General features: G+C 48.8%; 7 protein-coding genes across 9 annotated transcripts; 5 read left to right on the forward strand and 2 right to left on the reverse strand.

The window, feature by feature from the left end:
- The first annotated feature begins 20 nt into the window (after positions 1 to 20).
- Positions 21 to 1,907, forward strand: LOC9646188 (pentatricopeptide repeat-containing protein At2g35030, mitochondrial). The gene has a single exon (XM_002975860.2). It carries the CDS (start codon positions 21 to 23, stop codon positions 1,905 to 1,907), a length of 1,887 nt encoding a protein of 628 aa, XP_002975906.2.
- Positions 1,908 to 3,012: 1,105 nt separating this feature from the next.
- On the forward strand, positions 3,013 to 4,362 carry LOC9646189 (protein-tyrosine-phosphatase PTP1). The gene is made up of 5 exons (XM_002975861.2): positions 3,013 to 3,234; positions 3,295 to 3,521; positions 3,630 to 3,898; positions 3,954 to 4,095; positions 4,204 to 4,362. The coding sequence occupies exons 1-5, from the start codon at positions 3,060 to 3,062 to the stop codon at positions 4,318 to 4,320; spliced, it is 930 nt and encodes a 309-aa protein (XP_002975907.2). The 5' UTR covers positions 3,013 to 3,059; the 3' UTR covers positions 4,321 to 4,362.
- Positions 4,363 to 4,764: 402 nt separating this feature from the next.
- LOC9645659 (probable boron transporter 2) lies at positions 4,765 to 7,331 on the forward strand. The gene is made up of 11 exons (XM_024681042.1): positions 4,765 to 5,022; positions 5,076 to 5,158; positions 5,252 to 5,444; positions 5,502 to 5,640; positions 5,708 to 5,864; positions 5,926 to 6,098; positions 6,171 to 6,344; positions 6,412 to 6,507; positions 6,571 to 6,696; positions 6,748 to 7,004; positions 7,070 to 7,331. The coding sequence occupies exons 1-11, from the start codon at positions 4,913 to 4,915 to the stop codon at positions 7,302 to 7,304; spliced, it is 1,743 nt and encodes a 580-aa protein (XP_024536810.1). The 5' UTR covers positions 4,765 to 4,912; the 3' UTR covers positions 7,305 to 7,331.
- A 3,324-nt stretch (positions 7,332 to 10,655) lies between these two features.
- On the forward strand, positions 10,656 to 12,874 carry LOC9645660 (uncharacterized protein DDB_G0283697). Of its 2 annotated transcripts, XM_024681044.1 has the most exons (11): positions 10,656 to 10,895; positions 10,953 to 11,050; positions 11,113 to 11,292; positions 11,345 to 11,395; positions 11,459 to 11,557; positions 11,611 to 11,703; positions 11,769 to 11,825; positions 11,883 to 11,907; positions 11,958 to 12,052; positions 12,111 to 12,472; positions 12,527 to 12,874. In XM_024681044.1, exons 1-9 carry the CDS (start codon positions 10,681 to 10,683, stop codon positions 12,031 to 12,033), a joined length of 894 nt encoding a protein of 297 aa, XP_024536812.1. In that variant the 5' UTR covers positions 10,656 to 10,680; the 3' UTR covers positions 12,034 to 12,052; positions 12,111 to 12,472; positions 12,527 to 12,874. The 2 variants fall into 2 exon arrangements, with proteins under 2 accessions (XP_024536812.1, XP_024536811.1); XM_024681043.1 differs by having other exon boundaries at positions 11,769 to 11,907.
- Positions 12,875 to 13,212: 338 nt separating this feature from the next.
- Positions 13,213 to 16,244, forward strand: LOC9645661 (P-loop NTPase domain-containing protein LPA1 homolog 2). Of its 2 annotated transcripts, XM_002975864.2 has the most exons (7): positions 13,214 to 13,644; positions 13,712 to 13,974; positions 14,042 to 14,123; positions 14,184 to 14,576; positions 14,663 to 15,328; positions 15,410 to 15,532; positions 15,589 to 16,244. In XM_002975864.2, exons 1-7 carry the CDS (start codon positions 13,435 to 13,437, stop codon positions 16,036 to 16,038), a joined length of 2,187 nt encoding a protein of 728 aa, XP_002975910.2. In that variant the 5' UTR covers positions 13,214 to 13,434; the 3' UTR covers positions 16,039 to 16,244. The 2 variants fall into 2 exon arrangements, with proteins under 2 accessions (XP_024536752.1, XP_002975910.2); XM_024680984.1 differs by having other exon boundaries at positions 13,213 to 13,644; positions 14,042 to 14,576.
- An 86-nt stretch (positions 16,245 to 16,330) lies between these two features.
- Positions 16,331 to 18,701, reverse strand: LOC9645662 (cyclic dof factor 2). The gene is made up of 4 exons (XM_002976046.2): positions 18,539 to 18,701; positions 18,271 to 18,478; positions 16,740 to 18,192; positions 16,331 to 16,692 (listed from the first exon to the last, which is right to left on the reverse strand). The coding sequence occupies exons 2-4, from the start codon at positions 18,439 to 18,441 to the stop codon at positions 16,577 to 16,579; spliced, it is 1,740 nt and encodes a 579-aa protein (XP_002976092.2). The 5' UTR covers positions 18,442 to 18,478; positions 18,539 to 18,701; the 3' UTR covers positions 16,331 to 16,576.
- A 962-nt stretch (positions 18,702 to 19,663) lies between these two features.
- LOC9646190 (U1 small nuclear ribonucleoprotein A) lies at positions 19,664 to 20,838 on the reverse strand. The gene is made up of 5 exons (XM_002976047.2): positions 20,690 to 20,838; positions 20,453 to 20,625; positions 20,275 to 20,368; positions 20,160 to 20,203; positions 19,664 to 20,085 (listed from the first exon to the last, which is right to left on the reverse strand). Exons 1-5 carry the CDS (start codon positions 20,817 to 20,819, stop codon positions 19,819 to 19,821), a joined length of 708 nt encoding a protein of 235 aa, XP_002976093.1. The 5' UTR covers positions 20,820 to 20,838; the 3' UTR covers positions 19,664 to 19,818.
- Between the last annotated feature and the right edge of the window lie 12 nt (positions 20,839 to 20,850).

Raw genomic sequence — 20,850 nt, forward strand, 5'->3', positions numbered from 1 at the left:
CCCAAATCCCCTCCAAATGAATGTGGCAGCGCGCCTCTAGATCTAGATCACGCCGTGGCTTCTTCTCTCCATCGCTTCTCAAGGATGAGCTCGCCGACGAGGCCAGCGCCATCGCCAGGGAGCTCGAGGCCTGCGCGGCCGAGCGCGATCTCTCCCGCGGCAGGGATTTGCACTCGCAGATCATCGATCGCCACGGCAGGAGCACGCTCCTCGCCAATCTCCTCGTCCACATGTACCACAAGTGCTCCAGCATCGAGGAGGCGCGATCGGCATTCGATTCCATGGCGGCGCCGCGCAACGTCTTCTCCTGGAACATCATCATCGCGGGGTATGCCCAGGCCGGGGATCTGGACGAGGCCAAGAACCTGTTCGATCGATCGGCGACGCGAAATATCGTCACCTGGACGACGATCTTCCAGGCGTTCGTGCGATCCCGGCGCTGCGGCGACGCGATCGCGGTGTTCTTGCGGATGCCGTGCCACAACGCCGTGGCGTGGACGTCGGTGGTGGCGCTCTACGCCGGTGGCGGCGAGTTCTCCCTCGCCAAGGTCATGTTTGATTCCTCGCCCGAGCGGGAGCTAGTGATCTGGAACGCGATGATCACTGGCTTTGGCCAGGCCAGATTCGCTCGAGAATCCAAGGAGTTCTTCGATCGAATGCCGCAGCGCGATCTCATCTCGCTCAACGGGATCCTCCACGCCTACGGCCAGTCAGGGCAATCCACCGCCGCCAAGGATCTCTTCGACGCCATGCCCGATCGCAACGTGGTGTCCTGGACGGAGATGATCCTGATGCACGCGCAGTGCGGCGATCCCAGCGCCGCGCAGGAGGCCTTCGATCGAATGCCGCGAAGAACCCTAGTCTCCTGGAACGTGATGTTCCACTGCCACGCGCTGGGTGGCGAGCAATCGGGCATGATCCAGGCGCGATCACACGCACGGCAGCTCGCGGCGACGAAGCAGCTCTTCGAATCCATGCCTGAGCGCGACGAGGTGTCGTGGAACAGCATGATCCAGTGCTGCGTGGAGAGATCCCAGCTCGAGCTCGCGCGGGCGCTCTTCTCGCGGATGCCCCGGAGGGATCTACCGTCGTGCACGGCGATCATCCAGGCCAGCGCCGAGGCTGGAGACTTGGATCAAGCGATCGCGATGGCGGAATCCATGCCGGTGCAAGACATCGTCGCGGAGACCGCGATCTTCTCAGCATATGCCCGGTTTGGGCATCTCGATCGCGCAAAGTCACTCTTCGATCGAATCCCCGGGAAGGATGTCGTCGCCTGGAACACGCTCATCGCATCGCACGCTCAGAATAACAGCCCCCAGATTGCCGCTTCGATCCTCTCCAAGATGCCGCTATGGGATCTAGTCTCTTGGAACGCTGCCGTCGCAGCAAATGCCCAGAACGGGCATCTTGCCGACGCGAAGGAGATTTTCGATGCTATGCCCGCTCGCAACCTCCTCTCCTGGAACGCGCTGCTCTCCGGAATCGGGCAGAACGGGCACGGCGATCGCGCGCCGGATCTCTTCTTCGCGATGCTGCTCGATGGCGTGATCCCAGACAGCGTCGCGTTCTTGAGCGTGCTCAATGGCTTCAGCCACGGTGGGCAGCTGGAGATGGGCTGCCAGTGCCTGGGCGCGATGAGGGCGGAATATGGCGTGGATCCGGCGCCCGAGCACTGGAGCTGTGTCGCGGACATGCTGGGGCGAGCGGGATTGCTGAGCCAGGCGGAGGAGATCATCGAGGCAATGCCGGGATCGCCAGACTCGGTTGTGTGGAGAGCTCTTCTCAGTGCTTGCAGCGTTCACAGAGATGTTGCTCGCGGGGCGAGAACCGCGGAGATGGATTCCAGGGCGAGCGATGGCGGCGCTCATATCTTAATGTCTAACATCTACATGGATAACGTCTAGAGGTTAACGAAGCATCAAAGTGAGTATATTCTGTTTTTCGAATTCACAAGTTCCCGCGAGTATCAAAACTGAGCTAGAAGAAATGCTTTACACATGAGCCATCGATCTTCCGAGCTATCTAGATCTCGATCTACGGTCATCCATCCTAGAATTCCTGGGTATTGGGCGATGGTGGAGGTACCACCACATAGCGCTGTGGAGTAGCGAGATTGCCCCCATTTCGCGGTGGAAACTGCGAGATCTTGGGCGGAGGAGGGAGCGGAGTCGTGTGAGCGACGCCCATGACCGGCAAAGCTTTCTCGTCATCGCACTCGCACCGGAACCCCTGGATGAATTCGGCCCACACATCCTCCGTCTTGGGGTAGTAATCGTCGTGGAAAGGATTGGTCCGGCCATCCCTCGCGAATCCAAAGTCGAGCACGAACACCTGGAGCCGCGGCGATCCCCAGCGTCGCCCGACCACGTACTGGACATCGTTGCAGCTGAGATCCATGCGCCGCGCGGCTCCGACCAGCCTGCCCATGTCCCTGGCCACCGCCGGGACGTCCAGGCCCAGGCACTCGCTCGCCTCTCGTGCTAGAACACACGGCGCCTTGAAGAAGATATCCGGCGGCGGAAGAACGAAGAGGCCGAGCTGGAGCTTCCACACCCGATTCGACTGGAGGAGCTCCGCCCAGCGCGGATCGTCCGGGTAGTAGCGCGCCTTGAGCGCCTCCAGCTCGCAACGCTCCGGCCCGAAGATCCTTTCCATGGCGATGATGCCGTCGCAGAAGGGCCGCTGCTCCGTGTGGCTGCGAAGCCAATCGCGTTCCTTGGCGCCGCCAACCAGGCTGTAGAGGACAAGATCCTTGCCGCTGCGAAGCACCGCGTAGGGCATCGGGACGCCGACGGCCTTGAGATCCATGTCGAACACTGCCTGGTGGAGCCGCTGCGCCGTCTCGGCCTCCTCCTTGAGCTCCTCGTAGGGAATGCGCTTGGCGCCCGGCTTGACGCCATCGCCGTGAAGGAGCTTGAGCGCGACACCGGCGCCGCCATCGTAGACAATGCCGAAATCGCCACGCCCTAGGCGCTGGAGCTCCGCGTCCGCCATAGCCAGACCAAAGAAGCACAAGAAACACAAAAACACACAAGAGCCCTAGAGAAGCTTATGTGATGCTTGCGTGGAAAGGTCACTCCACGTGGCAGGCAAGCATAAAACTGCGTGGTGAAAGCGTTTGCCCTAGAATGGCGATGGAGCTAGAGTTGAGGCCAGAGCAGCGAGAATGGTGCCGCCAAGCGTCTCTTCTTCTCAAGAACAAGTCCTCCCACCAGGCGAAGAGCGAATATCGTAAGTTTTCCCTTGATTTTATGGATCGATCGATCGATCAATCCTTTTTTTCTTTCTCAGAGGAGCTCGTCACTCTCCAGGCGCAAGAACTTCTCCATTCCTCCGCGGCAGATCACCCTCACTGCCGCAGCGCCACCAGAGTTGTGCTGCAAGGCAGCTCCCCCTCTTTCATCAACGCGAATTTCATCACTTCCAATGCCATTTGCGGCGGGCAGCCGGATTCACCTCTCCATTTCTGGGAGATGGTAGTGCAATGCAACTGTCGCGCGATCGTCAAGCTCACGGAGGTGGGTCAGTGAATAGTTTTCGATCGAGAGCAAAGATTATAGTTTCTTTTCTCTCGAGATCGAGAAGTTCTTGTTCTAGACTCTATAGACTTACACGATCTGTGGCAGGACTTGGCTGGCGAATACTTTCCACTGAGGCCGGGAGAATCACAAGTCTATGGTAGGATCAAGATCATCAACCGGAGCTCCTCGCGCAGCATTAACGACGTTACGAGGCGGCTTCTCCAAGTGGAGTGCGATGATCAAAGCTTCACGCTCGAGCACTGGCAGTACTCGTGGTCCGACTTTGGTGTTCCCAAAAGAATAGAACCGATCCAGGAAATGTTCGCTGCTCTCTACAAGCTCCCGCCGGGCTGCTCCTACTTCATCCACTGCAGGTTTGTTCTTGTTTTCTCGACTAGTTTGTCTAAGACCTTGGGGTTTGCTTCACAGGGCTGGGATTGGCCGCGCTGGAACATTTGTCACACTCGATCACGTACTGAGAAGCATTCTCAGCGGTGATCTTAGCGTGGTAAACATCTCACACACAGTGGCTCGGCTTCGACAGCAGCGGCGTGGATTGGTGGAGACGGATGTAAGTCTCTCATCTACTTTTATTCCTGTTACTTAGAGAGAGCTATTTGTTTTAGATTTGCTTAGAGATTTAAAGTTTGCTCGTTTCTTAAGATTAAGTTTTTCGCAGGAGCAATACTGGTTTTGTTTCCGGGCAGTCATCAAGATCCTCGAGTTCCTCATGTTTTCAGCGCAACCAAAGACGGAGGTGAAATTCTTCGCTGGCACGAGACAAGTCGAGGTGTAACAAATCAATTATGTAAATTACTGCGGATGATAAAAAAAAAAATTAAAAAAATCTGACTTTAAGGTAAAATGTAAGGTAATGCATATTTCTAACAAGTGATAAGCTAGGCCCATGAACAATGACTTACATGTGTCAAATTAAAAAGCATTACTTTAATTTGATTTAGGTTAATATTAAAGAAGTGTTTGATTGTTCAAGAAAGAAACAGATGTGCTTGGGATCCGATCAAGGCGGATTTTTGGAGTTGTAAAGGTGGTAAAACTTAATCTGTATCAAATTAGGGCATCTTCCAGTATCAAATCGAGCCCCCGAAAAGCGAGGCCCGCGTAGACTTTCTTGATTCGCACCCCCGCATGTTCCGGGGGGCGATGGCAACGTAAAGACGAAAGATGAGAAAAGAAAGATCCCTATAATGCTGTCCAGCAGAGTGCGCTGGGCTTCACTGTAAAATCCCCGTTGTTGCATGCGAGGGCGTGGCGTGGTGCTGGCCAAGAGGACTTTGTTTCTGATTTGACTCGATTAACTCGAGACTATCAGCCTCGTGATCTCGTGCGCGTGATTTCTCCCCGAGAGAGCTAGAGGACTCGTGACGATGGCGGCGTTTCATCCCTTTCGAGGCATCTCTCGGGATTTCCATGGCAGATTGGACGTTTATGGGCGAGATTGGAGAGATGGTCTCAAGGCCGGATCCGATTTCCTGAGGTTCGAGCTGCTATTGGAAGAATTCTGCGTGATTTCGATCTTGTTTGGCGCAGGATCTTGGCTCCAACCACGTACATTTTCTTCGCCTCGGCTCTTCCTGTCATAGCTTTTGGCGAGCAGCTCCAAAGTGACACAGGTTTGCGTTTGAAAATTTGGCCAATCTCTTTTCCAGCCTTTTGAGGAGTTCTTCCTTTTTCTTATTTTCTTGCGCTCTTTTTCTTTGTTCCAGATGGTGCTTTGACGACTGCGCATTCTTTAGCTTCCACTGCCCTGTGTGGAATTTTGCAATCTCTGGCTGGAGGCCAGCCTTTGCTCGTTCTTGGAGTTGCCGAGCCGACTGTTATAATGTATGGTTTCATGTATAGCTTTGCAAAGAAGAACAGGGGTCTCGGCTTGCCACTCTTTCTTCCTTGGATGACCTGGTGAGCAATTGGTTGTTTTTGTTGTTTGTATACAATTTCTTCTTTTTATTCTTACAGGGTTTGTATTTGGACCTCCTTGATCCTGTTTGTTCTAGCAATTTTCAATGCCTGCTCTCTCATCAATCGTTTCACTCGGATGGCCGGAGAAGTTTTTGGAAGTCTCATCGCGCTTCTCTTTATGCAGCAAGCCATCAAGGTTTCTATATGTTTGACAGCTACCGGAGAGGAAGAACTTCTAACTTATGAACTCTCTTGCTTTCCAGGGAGCCATTGGAGAGTTTCGAAAGCCCGACGAGGATGGCCTACACTTGGATTTCTCGTGGCGATTTGGAAATGGAACACTTGGCCTGGTGCTGTCGTTTGGATTTCTCTGGACGGCCATGAAGAGCAGGCGAGCAAGGTTTTGGAGATATGGAACAGGTGGAAATTTAAGAAGAACAAACATATCGCACAACGTTCTTATTCGTGCTTTTCTCGGCAGGATTTCTGCGAGGATTTATAGCTGACTATGGTGTGCCTCTCATGGTCGTGCTGTGGACCGCAATTTCTCTTGTACCCTCGAGATCTGGAGGTGTTCCAAGTGGAGTTCCTCGCCGCATCTCAAGTCCCGACGCTTGGTCACACAAAGCATCAGGGAACTGGCTGGTTCTCCAGGTGGGATCAATATCTTCTTCCTGTTTTCTTACAAAACCTTTGCCTTGAATTTGGATCTATGCCTTCTCCCAGGATCTTCTCAAAGTTCCAACCGAGTTTATCTTTGGTGCCATCGTCCCGGCTTGCATGATCGCTTTGCTTTACTGCTTTGACCACAGTGTAGCGTCGCAAATGGCTCAGCAGGAAGACTTCAACTTACAAAAGCCCACTGCGTATCACTACGATCTTTTTCTTCTAGCAGCAATGGTAAGAAATGATTTGATTTTCATTGCCTTATCGTTTAATTTGATCCACGTGAGTATATTTTCTACAGGTTTTGGTGTGTGGACTACTAGGAATACCACCTTCGAATGGAGTGCTTCCACAATCTCCAATGCATACAGCGAGCCTTGCTTCTCTAAAACATCAGGTTTCCCAGAAATTTCTTTCAATATTGTGTGTTGTTATTAACGATATGCGAACTTCATTGTAGATTTTACGAGAAAAACTTGTCAAGGTTGTGGATGGTTGGAATGGATCATCTCAAGAACTGAGCCAGCGTCTCCAAGAACTAGTCGAGAAAGAAACAAGAACACGACAACCGAATCTAGAGTCTCATGTAAGAGTTTCAATCAAGCCTTGTGTTGGTGATCCTTGTTTTTGTTAATAGGATTTCACGTGCGAGGTGGAGCGAATTGAGAAACACATTGACGCGATGATTCCCACAGCGCTGGACGAGCAAAGGGTCAGCAACTTGATCCAATCGTCTCTAGTCGGGATTTGCGTGGTTGCAATGCCCGCGATCAGAAAGATTCCAACTTCGGTCCTCTGGGGATACTTTGCATTCATGTCAATCGAAAGTCTTCCAGGAAACCAGTTCTGGGAAAGATTCAAGCTTCTCTTCACTGCTCCAAACAAGCGATACATGTAAGTTTCAATCACTTGTCCTTGGTTTCTCTACAATCTTTCTAACTGTTAAGAACTTCTACCAGGGCTGTGGAAGAAGGCCACTTACCATTCCTCAAAGTCGTCCCTTTCAAGGCAATCATAGGCTTCACCGTGTTCCAGCTCGTATATCTTGCGGCCTGCTTTGGGATCACTTGGATACCAATCGCTGGAGTTTTGTTTCCAGTGCTCTTCATTCTGCTAATTCCAATCCGGCAATTCATTCTTCCAAAATTTAACTCCTCTCTTAAAGAATTGGATGTTGCAACATATGAAGCTTAAATTCAAAGACAAAGATTTAGAGTTTAAGGTTTAGTGTTTATAGTTTCTCCCATAGCCGTTCCTCCTAAAACCTTGATTGTCAGGGAGCTGACAGTCATGGAGATTGGGCAGTGATTTTGCTGTATAAGGTTCAAATTAATAGAAGTTAACTTCAACTAATTTGCAATAGTTTATGAAAACGGAATCGTTTTCAAGAAAAATAATTAATAAATTAATTACTTTCTCTTATCTATAAATTCATATATATTTAAATTCTCACAACCCAATAATTTGCCTATACGCCCATATATCTAAATCTAACATTGACATTCACAAAACATAAAATCAATACCTAAAAATTGATCATAAGAACCACTTTACAAAACTATATCATATCAAAACTGATCATAAAAGCCACTTTATATATTTATATCATATCAAAATTGATCATAAAAACCACTTTATATATCTATATCATATTGTTTTTAAGATCTAATATGAAGGCAAAGATGAAAAAGACTTTGAAAAAAGAGTTAAAAAGTTCTTGAAATTGTTGGGAAAGAAGAAAATAAATGCTTAGCATTGTGTATTATAAATTTGTTACCACTTAATATAAATTGGATGATAATGGTATTATAATGTCAAGTAATAAGGAATTTTTTTTAATACTTGATTTACATGTCATTTTCCTTATTCTACAACCCTTTTTTCAAAATTTAATTGGTAAACTCTCAAGGAAATAATATATTAATACTAATTTAGCATTTAATGGATCACTTATTGAGAATCTAATTGAAACTATTATAATGCTATTACTTGCTTCTTTAATGATGAAAATGAATTGGCTAAAGTAGAATGAAAAATTTAATTGCTTATAATCATGTGGTAATTAAAGTTTTATAGATTTAGATATTTAATATCTTGAAAAAATCTCACTTATAGCTCTTCATCCACCTTGGGATATTTACCCCCAAATGTGATTTCAAGACCACATCAGCTTCACACTTAGTTTAAGTGCTTCACATGTTTAATCTCACTTCTGACATTTAAAGGTACCACCAATATCTTAGTCTATTATGTTAAAGTTATATCTATTTATTTTTATTTAATTGGTAGTCCAAAACCACCCATAACACAATCTTGTCTCTCCAAGACTGAGCCATCCATTCATGAGTGGTTATTTCATGATCATACCTTAGCATTTTTAAAATACTTTAAAACATAAGGAACACCATCCTGTAATATTCCTCCTTTAATCCCCACTAAATCCTTTTCCATCCATGGTAATGTTTGCTAACACTACCATTGGTCTAAGGCCTAAAAATTTATTTACTAAACCCCACTAACCTTTGGGACTTCTTCACCACATGACTATACTTTTGGTCACTAAATAAGAAATATATTCTCTTTCTTTCTATGGTCTGGGACTCTATGATGATATTTTAAAACACTATAGTGTAATGTGAGTTTTATGAGTACTCTTCCCACTTTCCATTACTAAAGTGCCCCAACCATGTGGCTAGAGTGAAGTTTTGATAATTTACACAATAGATAATGCCCCTTACACTTGGATTGAGAGTATTGACCATCTAATTTTTTAAAGAAGTTAAAATTAGCTTTGAAACACTTTATTAAGTTATCCCCCTTATTCATCCATATTCACTCTAACTTTGGACTACTCAATAATTATATCATCACTTGTAGCTTTCCTTGGTTACATTAGCTTTTGCTAGCCAAATTAGTTTTATTAGAGTCCTCCCCTCTACTATCTCATAAGGATTATTAAACCCTTTAGGGTTTGGGAAACAATCACTTTTGGCTTTCACTCTCAGAGTTGGATTTTAACTTTAGACTTTAGTTTGAACTTAGACTCAAATTCATATTTGGACTTAGTTTTAGCCCTGGTCTTGGTTTTGATTTTGGTCTTAGTCTAGGTCACGGTCTTGATCTCAATCTCAGTCTTAGACCCAATCTTAGACTTCTTCTCAGACTCTATCTTGGACTCCATCTCAAATTCCTTTTCGAACTTTATTTTAGACTCTTTCTCAGACTCCACTTTTGACTCTTTATTGAACTCCATTTCAGACTCCATCTCAAACTCCTTTTCAGATTCTTTCTCAGACTTTTTTTCAATTTTTTTCTCGGACTCTATTTTTGACTCTTTATCAGATTCCATTTTAGACTCTTCAAACTTCGTTTTGGGCTCAGTCCTAACACTTATTATATGTTAGTGATGTTTTTGTCCCCTTTTTAAAACTCATCACTTTATGTTTATTCTTTGAACACTTTTTTAGGAGTTCCACCCCTGCTCTTAACTTTCTGAATTAGAGTTTTTAATCTAAACTTATTATGCTCATTTAATTTCTGCTTTAGCCACTACCATATAACACACTTTAAGCTCCACTTTAGGGCTTAAAGATTTGTATTTCACAAGGATTGACTACTGACTTTGGGGTACCAAACTAGGCTTCAAGTGGGTGCATCCAGACAAAACCACCTACTACCTTGGATTTAAAGCTGGATAGCACTATGACTAAAAATCTCAAAATTGCAAAGCAATCATAAAACTAAGAAACCAACTTAAGTTCTAGGCAAGTAGAGCAAGCAAGTAAGACTTTGGAGATATGGAACAGGTAAAAATTTAAGAAGAACAAATGAGCCTTGCTTCTCTAAAACAACAAGTTTCCCTGAAATTTCTTTCAATATTTATGTGTTATAATTAATGATATGCGAATTTCATTATAAATTTTTTGTGAAAAACTGATGGTTGGAAACAATCATCTCAAGAACTGAGCCAGCGTCTCCAAGAAATAGTCGAGAAAGAAACAAAAACAAAACAATTGAATCTAGAGCCTCCAAGCCTTGCATTCGTGATCCTTGTTTTTGTTAATAGGATCTCACTTGCAAGATTGATAAACACATTGACGCGATGATTCCCACAGTGCTGGACGAGCAAAGGGTCAGAAACTTGGTCCAATCATCTCTAGTTGGGATTCCTGCGATCAGAAAGATCCCAACTTCGGTCCTCTGGGGTGTCTTTGCATTCATGTAAATTGAAAGTCTTCCAGGAAACCAGTTCTGGGAAAGATTCAAGCCTCTCTTCACTGCTCCAAGCAAGCAATACATGTAAGTTTCAATCACTTCTCCTTGGTTTCTCTACATTCTCAACTGTTGGAACTTCTACAAGGGCTGTGGAAGAAGGCCACTTACCATTCTTCAAAGTTCAAGGCAATCCTGGGCTTCTGTTCCGGCCTGCTTGGGATCACTTGGATACCAATCGCTGGAGTTTTGTTCCCAGTGCTCATGCTGCTACGGCAGTAGATTTAACTCAAATTCAAAAAAAGGGCTTAAGGTTTAGGGTTTCATAGTTTCCCATAAGCCCTAAATTTTATTTCTGATGGCTGCTCCTCCTGAGACCCCGATAGTCGGGGAGCCGACGTTCGTGGCGATCGTCGGGCAGCGGTTTCGCTGCGTGGAGACGGGGCACGAGATGCCAGCGGCGGAGAAGGAGGGGTATGGATCTAGCAAGAAATGCCGCGACGCTCTGTTTGATCGCGCGCTCCAGGAGGGCCGGGCACCGCTTAATTTCTTCCAGCAGAGCCCGGAATACAGGTAATGCGTGCTTGTTTCGTGGATTGGATCATTGGACTGCTGGTGTTGTGCTCGCAGGGATAAGATGCTTTGCAAGCTCACTGGTGCTCTCGTCAACAAGAACGAGAAGGCGGTCTGGAAGCACGTCCTTGGCAAGAGTTTTAACAAACAACTATGTAAGTTGTGCAAGTTTTCACAGGATTTGGAGCATTGTTTTTCCTGCGTTTCATCTTTGCAGCTGCCCAGGAGGAGAAACAAAATTCAAAGCCATCGCAACCGGATGTGGATCACGAAATGGAAGACGAGGGTGTTGACAATGAAGACATGGACTTTTGGATTCCACCAGGGGTCGATGGTAGTGACGCGGAGGTCGATACTCCTGATGCGGACGAACCGAAGAAGACGAAGGAAAAGACAAGTAGGCCTGAGTTTTTGGTACTTCCTTTCATGTTAGTTTTTACTTGGCACAGAGAAATCGGTTGATGGTGATCAACTGAACCGGATCAAGACGAAGAAGGAAGGTATGAATCTGTTCGAAAGAAATCGAGTTTCTTATCAAGAGTGATGTCTGAATTCATCAACAGAGAAGCCTGTGAAAAAGGAGAAGTTGAAAAAAAAGAAGAAGCCTGGTTTTGCCGTTGATGAGACCGAAGATGCAATGAAGGTGAACAAGGAGCAAAAGGGTATGGAATGCATGTCTTTTGTTTAGCTCTTCTGACTTCTCTTGAACAAAAAGCTGGGAAGCGGAAGACAAAGAATCCGAAGGATACAGATGAGACTGCGACGGAAGAAATGACGAAGATGAACAACAAGGAAAAGAAAAGCCAGGGTATGGTGTCTTTAGTTTTTTTCTTTTCGACTGTTCTGATTTCTCTCTTATGGGTGAACTAAAAGCTGGGAAGCGGAAGGAAAAGAAACCGAGACAGAAAAGTGACGACTTGAACGACGAAGGTAAATGTCTTGATCCGTCATGTTTCCAATTTTTTGTAAATGGATCTTTTGTATCAGCCGATGAAGACGAAACACAAATACGGTATGACCATCAGTCTTTAACTGGAAATCCTAGTAAACTTCGTTCTACAGGATGAAGCGTTTGGCATTGGCTGTTGGACCGAGCAGTTTTGCGAGCCGGAAGAAGAAGAGAAAAACGGAGTCGTAACGTCTCAGTTTAAAGCCAGGTACAAAGAAAATCTCCTATACTTAGCAGTTTTTAGCATATCCTCACTCGACCCGTAGAATGCTTGAGGCGTAGAAAACCAACGAGTAAAGGATGTCCGCGATTCCAGGTACGCGAAGCTGTAGAAATCAAAAAGCTTCAAATTTGGATCGCAAGAAAAGTAGTACGGATAGACAAGCTAGAGGATAGATATTGTAGTAGTGGGAACAGGATCACAGGAATGAAGCTACTTTAAACTTGTTAAGTTTATTCACAAGATTTTCAAGGGGGTAGGGGACCGAGCAATCTTACACGAACAGACCGATAATTTGACAACTTCCGGTGAGCTTTTGGCTCTTGAGTTGTTTATGTGGACGGCTCGCAAGCCTTACATCCTTTTCAATCCCACTCAAGCATTTGGGCCTCGTGGTTCTCAGCTAAGGTTTAAAGCTCTGATTTTTTCGCTCTATCTCTCTTCTAAGTCGGTCCCTTTCAGGCGGCGTATCAAAGAAAAGTAGAGCTCTTCCTCATCCATAGCGGGCAGCAACTGGAGCTCTCACTTTCTCGACCGCGACTGGATGGATCTTTGCGACGGCCTGCCGCAACAAAGCGGCGCTCATCAATGCCCGAGATTCCACTCTTCTTCCAGTCTTTGGGACCAGGCGAGACGACGATCACTTTTAATGCGCCATGCCGGAACAGGAAAAAGGAAGCGCAAAAAAGAAAGAAAGAAAAAAAGGAGAAAAAAAAATCTTGTCCAAGGTACTTGCTCAATGTCTCCATACTTTTCCTTTGTTTTCTTCAGTAGAGAAAATCTTTGAATCAAGTCTGGCGTCTTTGACTATGGCTGACCGCTTGACTCCACGTGTCGTACCGCGAGTAAGGCTTTTTGCCCACGTGGGTGTCGCTCCACGTGTGGCTATGCCAGTGGGCATCCGGTCAGCGTTGCTGCCAAGTGGCAAACATGGTGTATATACTATCAGGCGCACATGCAATTATAACGTAATCGTATCCATCCGGGCGAAGATTCTGGGACCCACTGGTACCTGTTAGATCAGTTAATCTTCCCCGGGCAGAAAAGTCAAGCCATGGGCATTCCGGAATGTGGGCATGCATCATAGGACCATCTCTGGCCGTTGATCTGGTGGCCTATTCCGCGGGCCGACTCGGGCTCCTTATTAAGCCGCGAGCAGGAGCCTCGTGCCTCATTCAAGCATTTTTAGGGTTGTTTGATCGCGTTGTTCTCCCTGCGCGCGCTCTAGAAATTTCGCTTCCATCGATCCCCTTTTTGGCTGGTAAGCTCGCTCGCTCGATCGGATTGTTTTTTGTTATCGGCGCTTGTTTTTGGCGCTCGCCACGCGGTTTGCCGAGAGAGAATCGGGAATGCCGCCGCTGGGGTGAGAAATGAGGGCCGAGGAATCGGGGCGAGAGGCCATGGCGGAGCGTCCCAAGCTGCTCTATGTGATCGTGCACGATGAGGCGCCGAGCGATCAGGGATCAAATGTGGATCAAGATTGGAGCCAGAAGAAGCGCTTGCCCTCTTCTCGGTACACTCGCGCTGCCTTGCAGAGCACTCTCCAGTTTATGGGCTGTAAGGCACGCCATGCATTCAAGGTGCCTGGAAAAATTATTTTGCCTTCTCTTCTTCCAGGATGCTAAGTTTTCTTACCTTCGACTGTAGATCAGCGTGAGAGTTTTCGATGTGCTACGCGTGGAACCGCCCTCCAAGGTTTTCGAGTACCATGGCTATCCAGTGGAGCAGCAAGAAATCGCGGAGGAATTCCTGGAGCAGTCGAGCTTCCGGAAGCCTCCAGCGTCCCGAAGCAAGAAACGCTCCATGGTGGTTATCGGACGAGAGAAATTCCTGGATGTTGTGTGCGATGCTTTGGCACAATATCAATACGTTGGACCGAATCAAAGGGCCGACTTGATGCTTGCGTGCCGGTAAGGTTTTTCTTGACATTTTTGTTCCTCGAGCTAGACGTTTTTCTTTTTTTTTTCATTCTATTAGGTACAGGGAGCGCAAGTCTTCAGTCACGGTTCTTCTTTGCGGCACAAGCGGGTGCGGTAAATCGACTTTGTCTTCCCTGCTGGTAAGTCAGATCGATGACGTAGTTCTCTGGATTTATTCCCTGGTTGTTCTGTTTTCCCAGGCTAGCCGGCTGGGAATAACGACAGTGGTGTCCACGGACTCAATTCGTCACATGATGAGGAGTTTTGCGGACGAGAAGTCCAATCCTCTTTTATGGGCCTCTACTTATCATGCTGGAGAATTTTTGGACCCGGTTGCTATCCGAGAGGCAACCGCTAGAAAGAAGGCGGGTACAAATCAGTCAGGGTCAGTCGAGGAGAAGGATCTGCAACAACAAGCAGAGGTGCCAGTCGAGAAAAACTCCTCGGATTCTACTGCGAAGTCGATGGTGGTCCAGGGATTCAAAGCTCAGTGTGAGATGGTCATCGATAGTTTAGACCGGCTAATCACGTCGTGGGAGCACAGGAACGAGTCGGTAGTCGTCGAAGGCGTGCACCTAAGTCTAAACTTTGTGGTAACGTGGCTCGTGCTTTTAGAAAAACTTCTCTTTTTTTTCTTTTTTCTTCTCCTAACGTGCTCTCTTTTCCTGTGTGTTTCCAGATGGGCCTCATGAGGAAGCATCCTTCGATCATCCCGTTTATGATTTATATTTCCAACGAGGAGAAACACTTGGAGCGCTTTGCGGTCCGAGCCAAGTACATGACTCTGGATCCGTCCAAGAACAAGTATGCCAAGTATATACGGAACATCAGGACGATCCAGGAATACTTATTCAAGCGTGCGGACAAGCATCTGGTCCCCAAGGTGAACAATACAAACGTGGACAAGAGCGTAGCGGGGATCCACGCCACCATCTTTGCTTGTCTCAGGAGGAAGGAAGGCGGAGAGGCTCTGTGCGACCCAGCTACCAACACTGTCAAGGTGGTCGACCAAGAGTATCAGAACCAGAGCGCCGCGTCGTCGCTGAGCTCCGAGTGTATGTTCCAACTTATCCAGCGCAAGGGGTCGTCGCATCACCTTATGGCTCTCATGAACGTGGACGGCTCCGTGGCCAAGGCGTGGCCTATAGAATCGGTGGACGGGACAGGAAAGCTTTCCAACGGCGACAGTGCTCCAAAGTCGGGTCCCGTGAATCTACAGTTTGGCAATTTTGGTATGAGTGCGTTTTCGACGGAGGCCGGGGAAACTAGCAGTAGTGGGGGTGGCGGTGATGGTAGTTCTCTTTCGTCGAGCTCTCCCAGGCACGCGGAAGTGGCCGAGAAAGAGGTAAGCAAGCAAGCTTTCGTTTTTCTTCCTTTGTTTCGTTTCGTTTTTTCTGGCACTGAGATTCTATCTTGGTTTGCGTAGGCAGTCGATGAATCGGCAGTATTTGTAAGCGAGGAAGAGGAAGAGCCGGAAGAGGATAATCTCAGCCTTGATAGCGATGAGGAACTAGATGATAATAAGGAAGAGCTCCAGCCAGACGAAGAGGTAGACTTTTTCTCTCTCTTTCTCAAAATTTTTCTAACTTGAGCTATCATCCACAGGTAGAAGGATCCGTCAGCGAGAGCAGCGTTAGATCAGACGAGGAAACAGAAGATTTCATCGACAGTTTTGGGGACAACGGCGATGGATACTGGTCCGAGGAGGAAGTGTCGGATATCATGGCCGCCCTCGAGTCCGGCAGTGGTGGCAACCACAGTGGCAGCGGCAAGAACTCGGTGCGCGCGGTGCAGCAGCGTCGTAGTACTGGTAGTAGAGCGGCAGTAGCGGCGGCGGCAGCGGCGAAACTGGACGATGCAACTCCTCGGATGGGTTTTGATATCTATAAAGTTTGTGGCCAGCGCCAGAACTCATCGTCGCACAAAAGCTCGCCTCCTCTCGTAGCGCCGTGTGCCAAGCAAATGCTTCACTCGCGGACGTCTAGCCTTCCAGTTCTTGGGGGGAGTCACCACCACCATCGCCGGCGCTCCGAGGCAGACATGGCCAAAGTTTGATCCACCCATCCATCAAAAGCTTCTTTCCAAACGAGGAACAAAGCTCTTGGTGGAAGTTTTGGTGCTGTTTTCAAGCATTGCGGGGTATGTAGAACTTCTCGTTTCTCGTTTTCTTTTTCTTTTTTCTTTTTCCGTTCTGGCACATAGAAGATGTGAGAATGTTTTGTAAAGAGCAAGAGCAAAGCAGAAAAGAAAAAACTTTTTTACGTTGGTTTTGGAAGTTGATACTTGATATTTGTTTTGGAAGTTGTTTTACAAGTTGATATACTTTGATATGAAGTTGATATACTAGTTTTAGAAAAAACCTTACCTTTCCAGTGATAGTTTTTTACAATGTCACACCTTCTGTATAAAAACAAAAAGTTTACACGCCCAACGTAATACCTAGCTTTTGTAGTCAGCAGCATTAGAAGTAAGTTGCCAGCACGAAGAACTGGAATGCCTCCCCCAGCTTGCGGCAACTTATGAAAATCCCAAAGAACTTCACGGGACAAGCGCGAAGAAACTTAAATGAGAGAAGAGAGTTGAGCCAGGATGATTAGTTGCTCTCGTGGAACGAAGCCGATCGAGCCATGGCCGCCGGGTTCGTGATTTGGTCCCCTGGCATCTGGAGCTGGAGCATCTTCATCCTTTGTTGGTGTTGGTGGTCCAAATCTTCAACAAAAATGGACATGATAAGTTGCGAAGAAAAGCTTTGGTACCTGAGGAGTGCTGGAAAACAGTGTGCTTTCGATCCACGCCCAGCGCCGCCCAGATGGAGCTCCTCGCCGCGTCGCCCGGATCGTCGATCCGGAGCGTCTTCGGCACCCACAAACACCCACCGTCGGATTTTTCCACGGGGCGCTTCGTACCGCCCATGGCCGCTGCGGCGGCGGCGGCGACAGCGGCGGCATTGTTGGCGCTGGCATTCGCCGCCGCCGCCACCGCCGCCATCGCCGCCCACTGCATGCTCCACTGCCCCGCGGCCGCCGCCGCCAGCACCGGCGGTACCGGCGAAGGCCAGCACGGTATACCGCACGCACCGCCGGCCTGGTGGTAAGGCATCGCGTGCTGCCCGTTCTTACCGCCCAGAAAACCCATTGGGAGGACCCATGCCGCCGCGGCAGCCGCGGCAGCAGCCGTCGCCGCCGCCGCCGCGGCATTTGCCTCCTCGGGGCATTTGTCCATCCCGCAAACTCCCGAGTTGTTGGCGGCGTTGTCGGTGGTGGTACCGCTGGCGGTACCAGTGGTGGTGGTGGTGGTGGTGGTGATACTCTTCTTCTTGTTGCTATTGTTGCTACTGGGCGATGGCGAGGAGAACGAACCCCCGCAAACAGTGACCTCGGAGTTGCTGCTCTGGCTCGGGCACCGCTTCGTTTGCTGCTGCTGCTGCTGCTGCCGCGGCGATCCAAACTGGAAAGCATAGCAATTCATTTCCCCGGCATTCTTACCGCCGGCGCTCTTCGGTGTCGTGACGCTACTCGGCGGCACGCCGCCGGCGCTGGTGACGATACTCCCCTCGTCGTGCTGCTGCTGGAGGATCTGCGGCGGTATGATCTTGAGCGCCTGCTGCTGCCCGTAGTTGAGCGCCGCCGCGTGCGCCGCGGCGGCGGCCGCGGCGGCGTGGTGCTGGTGCCACTGGCTACCGGGCGGTACCGCGGCGGCAGGTGTAGCGCCGGCGCCGCCGGCGCCGGCGGTATGGTGGTGGTGGTGATGATGGTGGTGGTGGTGCTTGTTCTTGCGCCGCCCGGCACCCACGGGCACGTTGCGCAGCGTACCGCCGGATGTCCAGTAGCGCTGGCAGTTCTTGCAGAAGTGGCGCGGCTGGTTTATGTTATAGTTGTTGTAGTAGCAGAATTTGGTGTCCATGCTGTCGCAACGGGGGCAGGCGACAGGCTTGTCGGGCTTCTTGGGCTTTTGCTGCTGCTGATCGCCGCCATTATCGCCGCCACTGCCCCCATCCTTGCGATCTAGCGCTTGTTGTAGATCGGTGGACGTAGTGGTGGTGGCGGCGGCGGCGGCGGCGGCGGGGCTTTGATCCACTGGCGCTTCATCAATGTCACAGTAATCCTCCTCCTGGTGATCGACCACCTCGATCACCTCCTCCTGCTCGGGCGGAGGGTGGTGATCGTCCTCGGTGATCGCTTCCTCGTCCCTCGACTCGTCCACGACCTCCTAAGATCAACAAGAAACGAATTCCCGAGGCAATGCCCAAGTGATTTTCCATCGCAACCGCAAATTCGCGACACCCACCTGCTGCTGCTGCTGCTGCAGCTGCTGTTGCTGGTGGAATTGCGGGTGATTCTTGGCGGGCTTGTCCGACAGTAGCGGGATCGTCTTGCCAAACAGTTTGATCGCCGGATCCGTCGTGCTGTTGTTGATGATCAAGCGCTGCTCACACTCCATCGTCCATCTCCTCGTCATCAAGACGTCACGAATCCGCGCTGCCGAGTCCTAGAATCTGCAAAGCCCGGCACCATTTCAGACAGCACACGGAATTCACACAAACGATCCGACTTACCCAGAGAGAATGCGAAGCAAGAAAACAAAGAGAAGATCGCGAGACACCCATCCGAGCAACCAAAATCATCCGCAGTAAGCTCATCCAAGCTCCCGGTGTGGCCGACAAGCCATAGCTCTTACAACTCGAGCTACACGAAAGAAAAGGGTCGCGGGGTCGAACACGGGACGTGGGAGATTAGGGCAACGCGGCGGCTTTTTCATCGTGCCCAGGTGGCACCCAGCCATTGGTGGGCTCCATTTTGGGGGACCAATTGAGCACGTGGGCTTGCGGAAGGAGGTCCACAAGCCCAGCTTGTGGCTATGGCGCCGTCCTCCCCCTCTTTACATTTTGTTTCTCCACTCACTCGACCCCACTACCCGCGCGGGGAAATATTCCACAGCGTACGAATATCCGACAGTGGGCGAGCATATTCCAGCCGCTTTCAAACGCAAGAAAAAGGCACTGTCCCTTTTCTTCTCTTTCTTTTATCTATAGAGCAATAGGTGGGCGTGCCAGGCTTTTGGGGATTTTTGGCGGGCTCTTGTGGCGGGCAGGCCGCCACGTGGCGGCTGTGGGCTCGCCCCCCCATAATGCACGTAAGCAGCAAAAGCTGGTCCACTTGGCACGTGGACATGTCGCCGTTAGAGTAAAAGATTTACTTTGGACGGTTCATTGCCACCCACCCGTTAAAAAGTGCGCACCAGGTAGATAGATATTTGGCCCTCTAAGTAACCATGACGAGAAAAAGTATATATTATCTCTTTCTTTCTATTAGCTGTGATTGCCAAGGGGGTGCTTTTTCCCCTCTAGCATACTGTTTAAACTAATGCTATAGTATGGTTGTCAATTATAGTGTTTGTGGAAGGTTTTGATTCCATGATGCGTGCGTGGGCGAAATCGCGAGAAAAGTGTTAACAGGTAGCGCACAACCTTTACATAAAGCGCATCGTCCTTTTCGCCCGGGATAGCCACAAGTGTTGCTTTTGGGAAAGAGATTTGGGAGCATCAAAAGCTCATTTTCTCTGGTCTATAGGGCATTTGGGAAGAAAATCTTTGTACAGCCACTACCCACAGCCACATCTCTCTCGCGTACCCCCCTGGTCAAAAGCAAAAGGCCTCGGTAAAAAATATTCAACGGTCAAACACTTTCAATGGTGCTAACTCATATTCGAATGATTAACATTTCAAGGCAATGATACAAAAGAGAAGCTATGATCTATGGTTCAGTGAGAAATCTCGGACGTGATCTTACAAGAAACCTTTGCTTTGCTTTCTTTCTTTGCTTGTGATGTTGATGATCACCTCTTGGCGTACGTGATGTGCATTGGAGACTCGTTGACACGAAAGGCGTGAAAGGTGCTCTTGGCAACGCTTGCCTGATCCACCTCAGCGTACTCCACGAAGGCGATGCCGGGCTTGGCGTCCACCATTCGAACCTCTTTGAAGCCCGGGATGGAGGAGAAGAGCATCTGGAGCTGCGCGCTCGACGTGTCGTGAGGGAGCTTTTGTACAAAAAGGATGTTGTTTGGAAGCGCGATCTCGGGGACGGAAGTTCGCATTGGATACTGCAAAGGCAAACAAGTGATCCAAAGATTGAGAGCTGGGAGAATTGGAAGAGATCAGATTGAAAGAAGCTTACGTGATAGGAGTGGGATTCGTGGTGCTCCCGTTTTCTCTTCTCAGCTACACCAGGGTGAAAAAACATAAAGAAAGAAAGAGTCAAGGCAAAAGCAAGAGAAAAGTTTCTTGTCTACCTTTCTCGTCTATCTTCTTTCTCTTCTCCTTGGGAATAAATGTGCCATCGAGTTTAGCCACAGCGTCGGACTTTGTTTTCGCATATTGAATCCTCTGGAAAAAAAAAAAAGAAGAAAAAAAGAAAGGAAGAACATGAACTGTGTGAGTCTGGTCATAGAATGGAACTGTGTGACTTACGAGAGCCTTGTCATAGAATGGAAACTCTTGCATTTGGCGCAGCGCATTGGTAGCAGCGGTAACATCCTCAAACACGACCCACGCCTGGCCTTTGAGCTTCAGTGACTTACACGCGACGATGTCGAGAATGTTCCCAAACTGCGAGAACACCGCTCGCAGCGATTTCACAAGCTCTGGCACAGCAGGAAAGAAAAGGCTATGATAATCTATCGCAAAAACATCGCTCTTTCGACTCACCGTCCTTCTTGATCTTCTCGTTGAGATTGTTGATGTAGATCGTCTGGTTTGGCGGAACCTCGGAAGGAGGAGGCTGCTGCGCTTGCGCTTGTGGCCCAGGCGCTGGAGGAGCCGGTGCCGCGGTCGCCATGCCCTGCAAAATAAGAACCCTAAAATATGTA

Source organism: Selaginella moellendorffii, unplaced genomic scaffold (assembly GCF_000143415.4).
Source record: "Selaginella moellendorffii unplaced genomic scaffold, v1.0 SELMOscaffold_29, whole genome shotgun sequence".
Classification (NCBI taxonomy): Eukaryota; Viridiplantae; Streptophyta; class Lycopodiopsida; order Selaginellales; family Selaginellaceae; genus Selaginella; species Selaginella moellendorffii.

Bases quoted from the DNA above. Each gene is read 5' to 3' on its own strand.
- LOC9646188 (XM_002975860.2), top strand. From the start codon at position 21: ATGTGGCAGCGCGCCTCTAGATCTAGATCACGCCGTGGCTTCTTCTCT.
- LOC9646189 (XM_002975861.2), top strand. From the start codon at position 3,060: ATGCTTGCGTGGAAAGGTCACTCCACGTGGCAGGCAAGCATAAAACTG. The intron at 3,235-3,294 runs GTAAGTTTTCCC...TTTCTTTCTCAG, and splicing joins CCAGGCGAAGAGCGAATATC to AGGAGCTCGTCACTCTCCAG. The intron at 3,899-3,953 runs GTTTGTTCTTGT...TTTGCTTCACAG, and splicing joins TCCTACTTCATCCACTGCAG to GGCTGGGATTGGCCGCGCTG.
- LOC9645659 (XM_024681042.1), top strand. From the start codon at position 4,913: ATGGCGGCGTTTCATCCCTTTCGAGGCATCTCTCGGGATTTCCATGGC. The intron at 5,159-5,251 runs GTTTGCGTTTGA...TCTTTGTTCCAG, and splicing joins GCAGCTCCAAAGTGACACAG to ATGGTGCTTTGACGACTGCG. The intron at 7,005-7,069 runs GTAAGTTTCAAT...AACTTCTACCAG, and splicing joins GCTCCAAACAAGCGATACAT to GGCTGTGGAAGAAGGCCACT.
- LOC9645660 (XM_024681043.1), top strand. From the start codon at position 10,681: ATGGCTGCTCCTCCTGAGACCCCGATAGTCGGGGAGCCGACGTTCGTG. The intron at 10,896-10,952 runs GTAATGCGTGCT...TTGTGCTCGCAG, and splicing joins CAGCAGAGCCCGGAATACAG to GGATAAGATGCTTTGCAAGC. The intron at 11,293-11,344 runs GTAGGCCTGAGT...TACTTGGCACAG, and splicing joins GAAGACGAAGGAAAAGACAA to AGAAATCGGTTGATGGTGAT.
- LOC9645661 (XM_024680984.1), top strand. From the start codon at position 13,435: ATGAGGGCCGAGGAATCGGGGCGAGAGGCCATGGCGGAGCGTCCCAAG. The intron at 13,645-13,711 runs GTGCCTGGAAAA...CTTCGACTGTAG, and splicing joins AGGCACGCCATGCATTCAAG to ATCAGCGTGAGAGTTTTCGA. The intron at 15,533-15,588 runs GTAGACTTTTTC...TATCATCCACAG, and splicing joins AGCTCCAGCCAGACGAAGAG to GTAGAAGGATCCGTCAGCGA.
- LOC9645662 (XM_002976046.2), bottom strand. From the start codon at position 18,441: ATGACGAGGAGATGGACGATGGAGTGTGAGCAGCGCTTGATCATCAAC. The intron at 18,193-18,270 runs GTGGGTGTCGCG...TGTTGATCTTAG, and splicing joins TGCAGCAGCAGCAGCAGCAG to GAGGTCGTGGACGAGTCGAG. The intron at 16,693-16,739 runs GTACCAAAGCTT...TTTTTGTTGAAG, and splicing joins TGTTTTCCAGCACTCCTCAG to ATTTGGACCACCAACACCAA.
- LOC9646190 (XM_002976047.2), bottom strand. From the start codon at position 20,819: ATGGCGACCGCGGCACCGGCTCCTCCAGCGCCTGGGCCACAAGCGCAA. The intron at 20,626-20,689 runs GTGAGTCGAAAG...CTGCTGTGCCAG, and splicing joins CGAGAAGATCAAGAAGGACG to AGCTTGTGAAATCGCTGCGA. The intron at 20,204-20,274 runs GTAGACAAGAAA...ACCCTGGTGTAG, and splicing joins AAAGAAGATAGACGAGAAAG to CTGAGAAGAGAAAACGGGAG.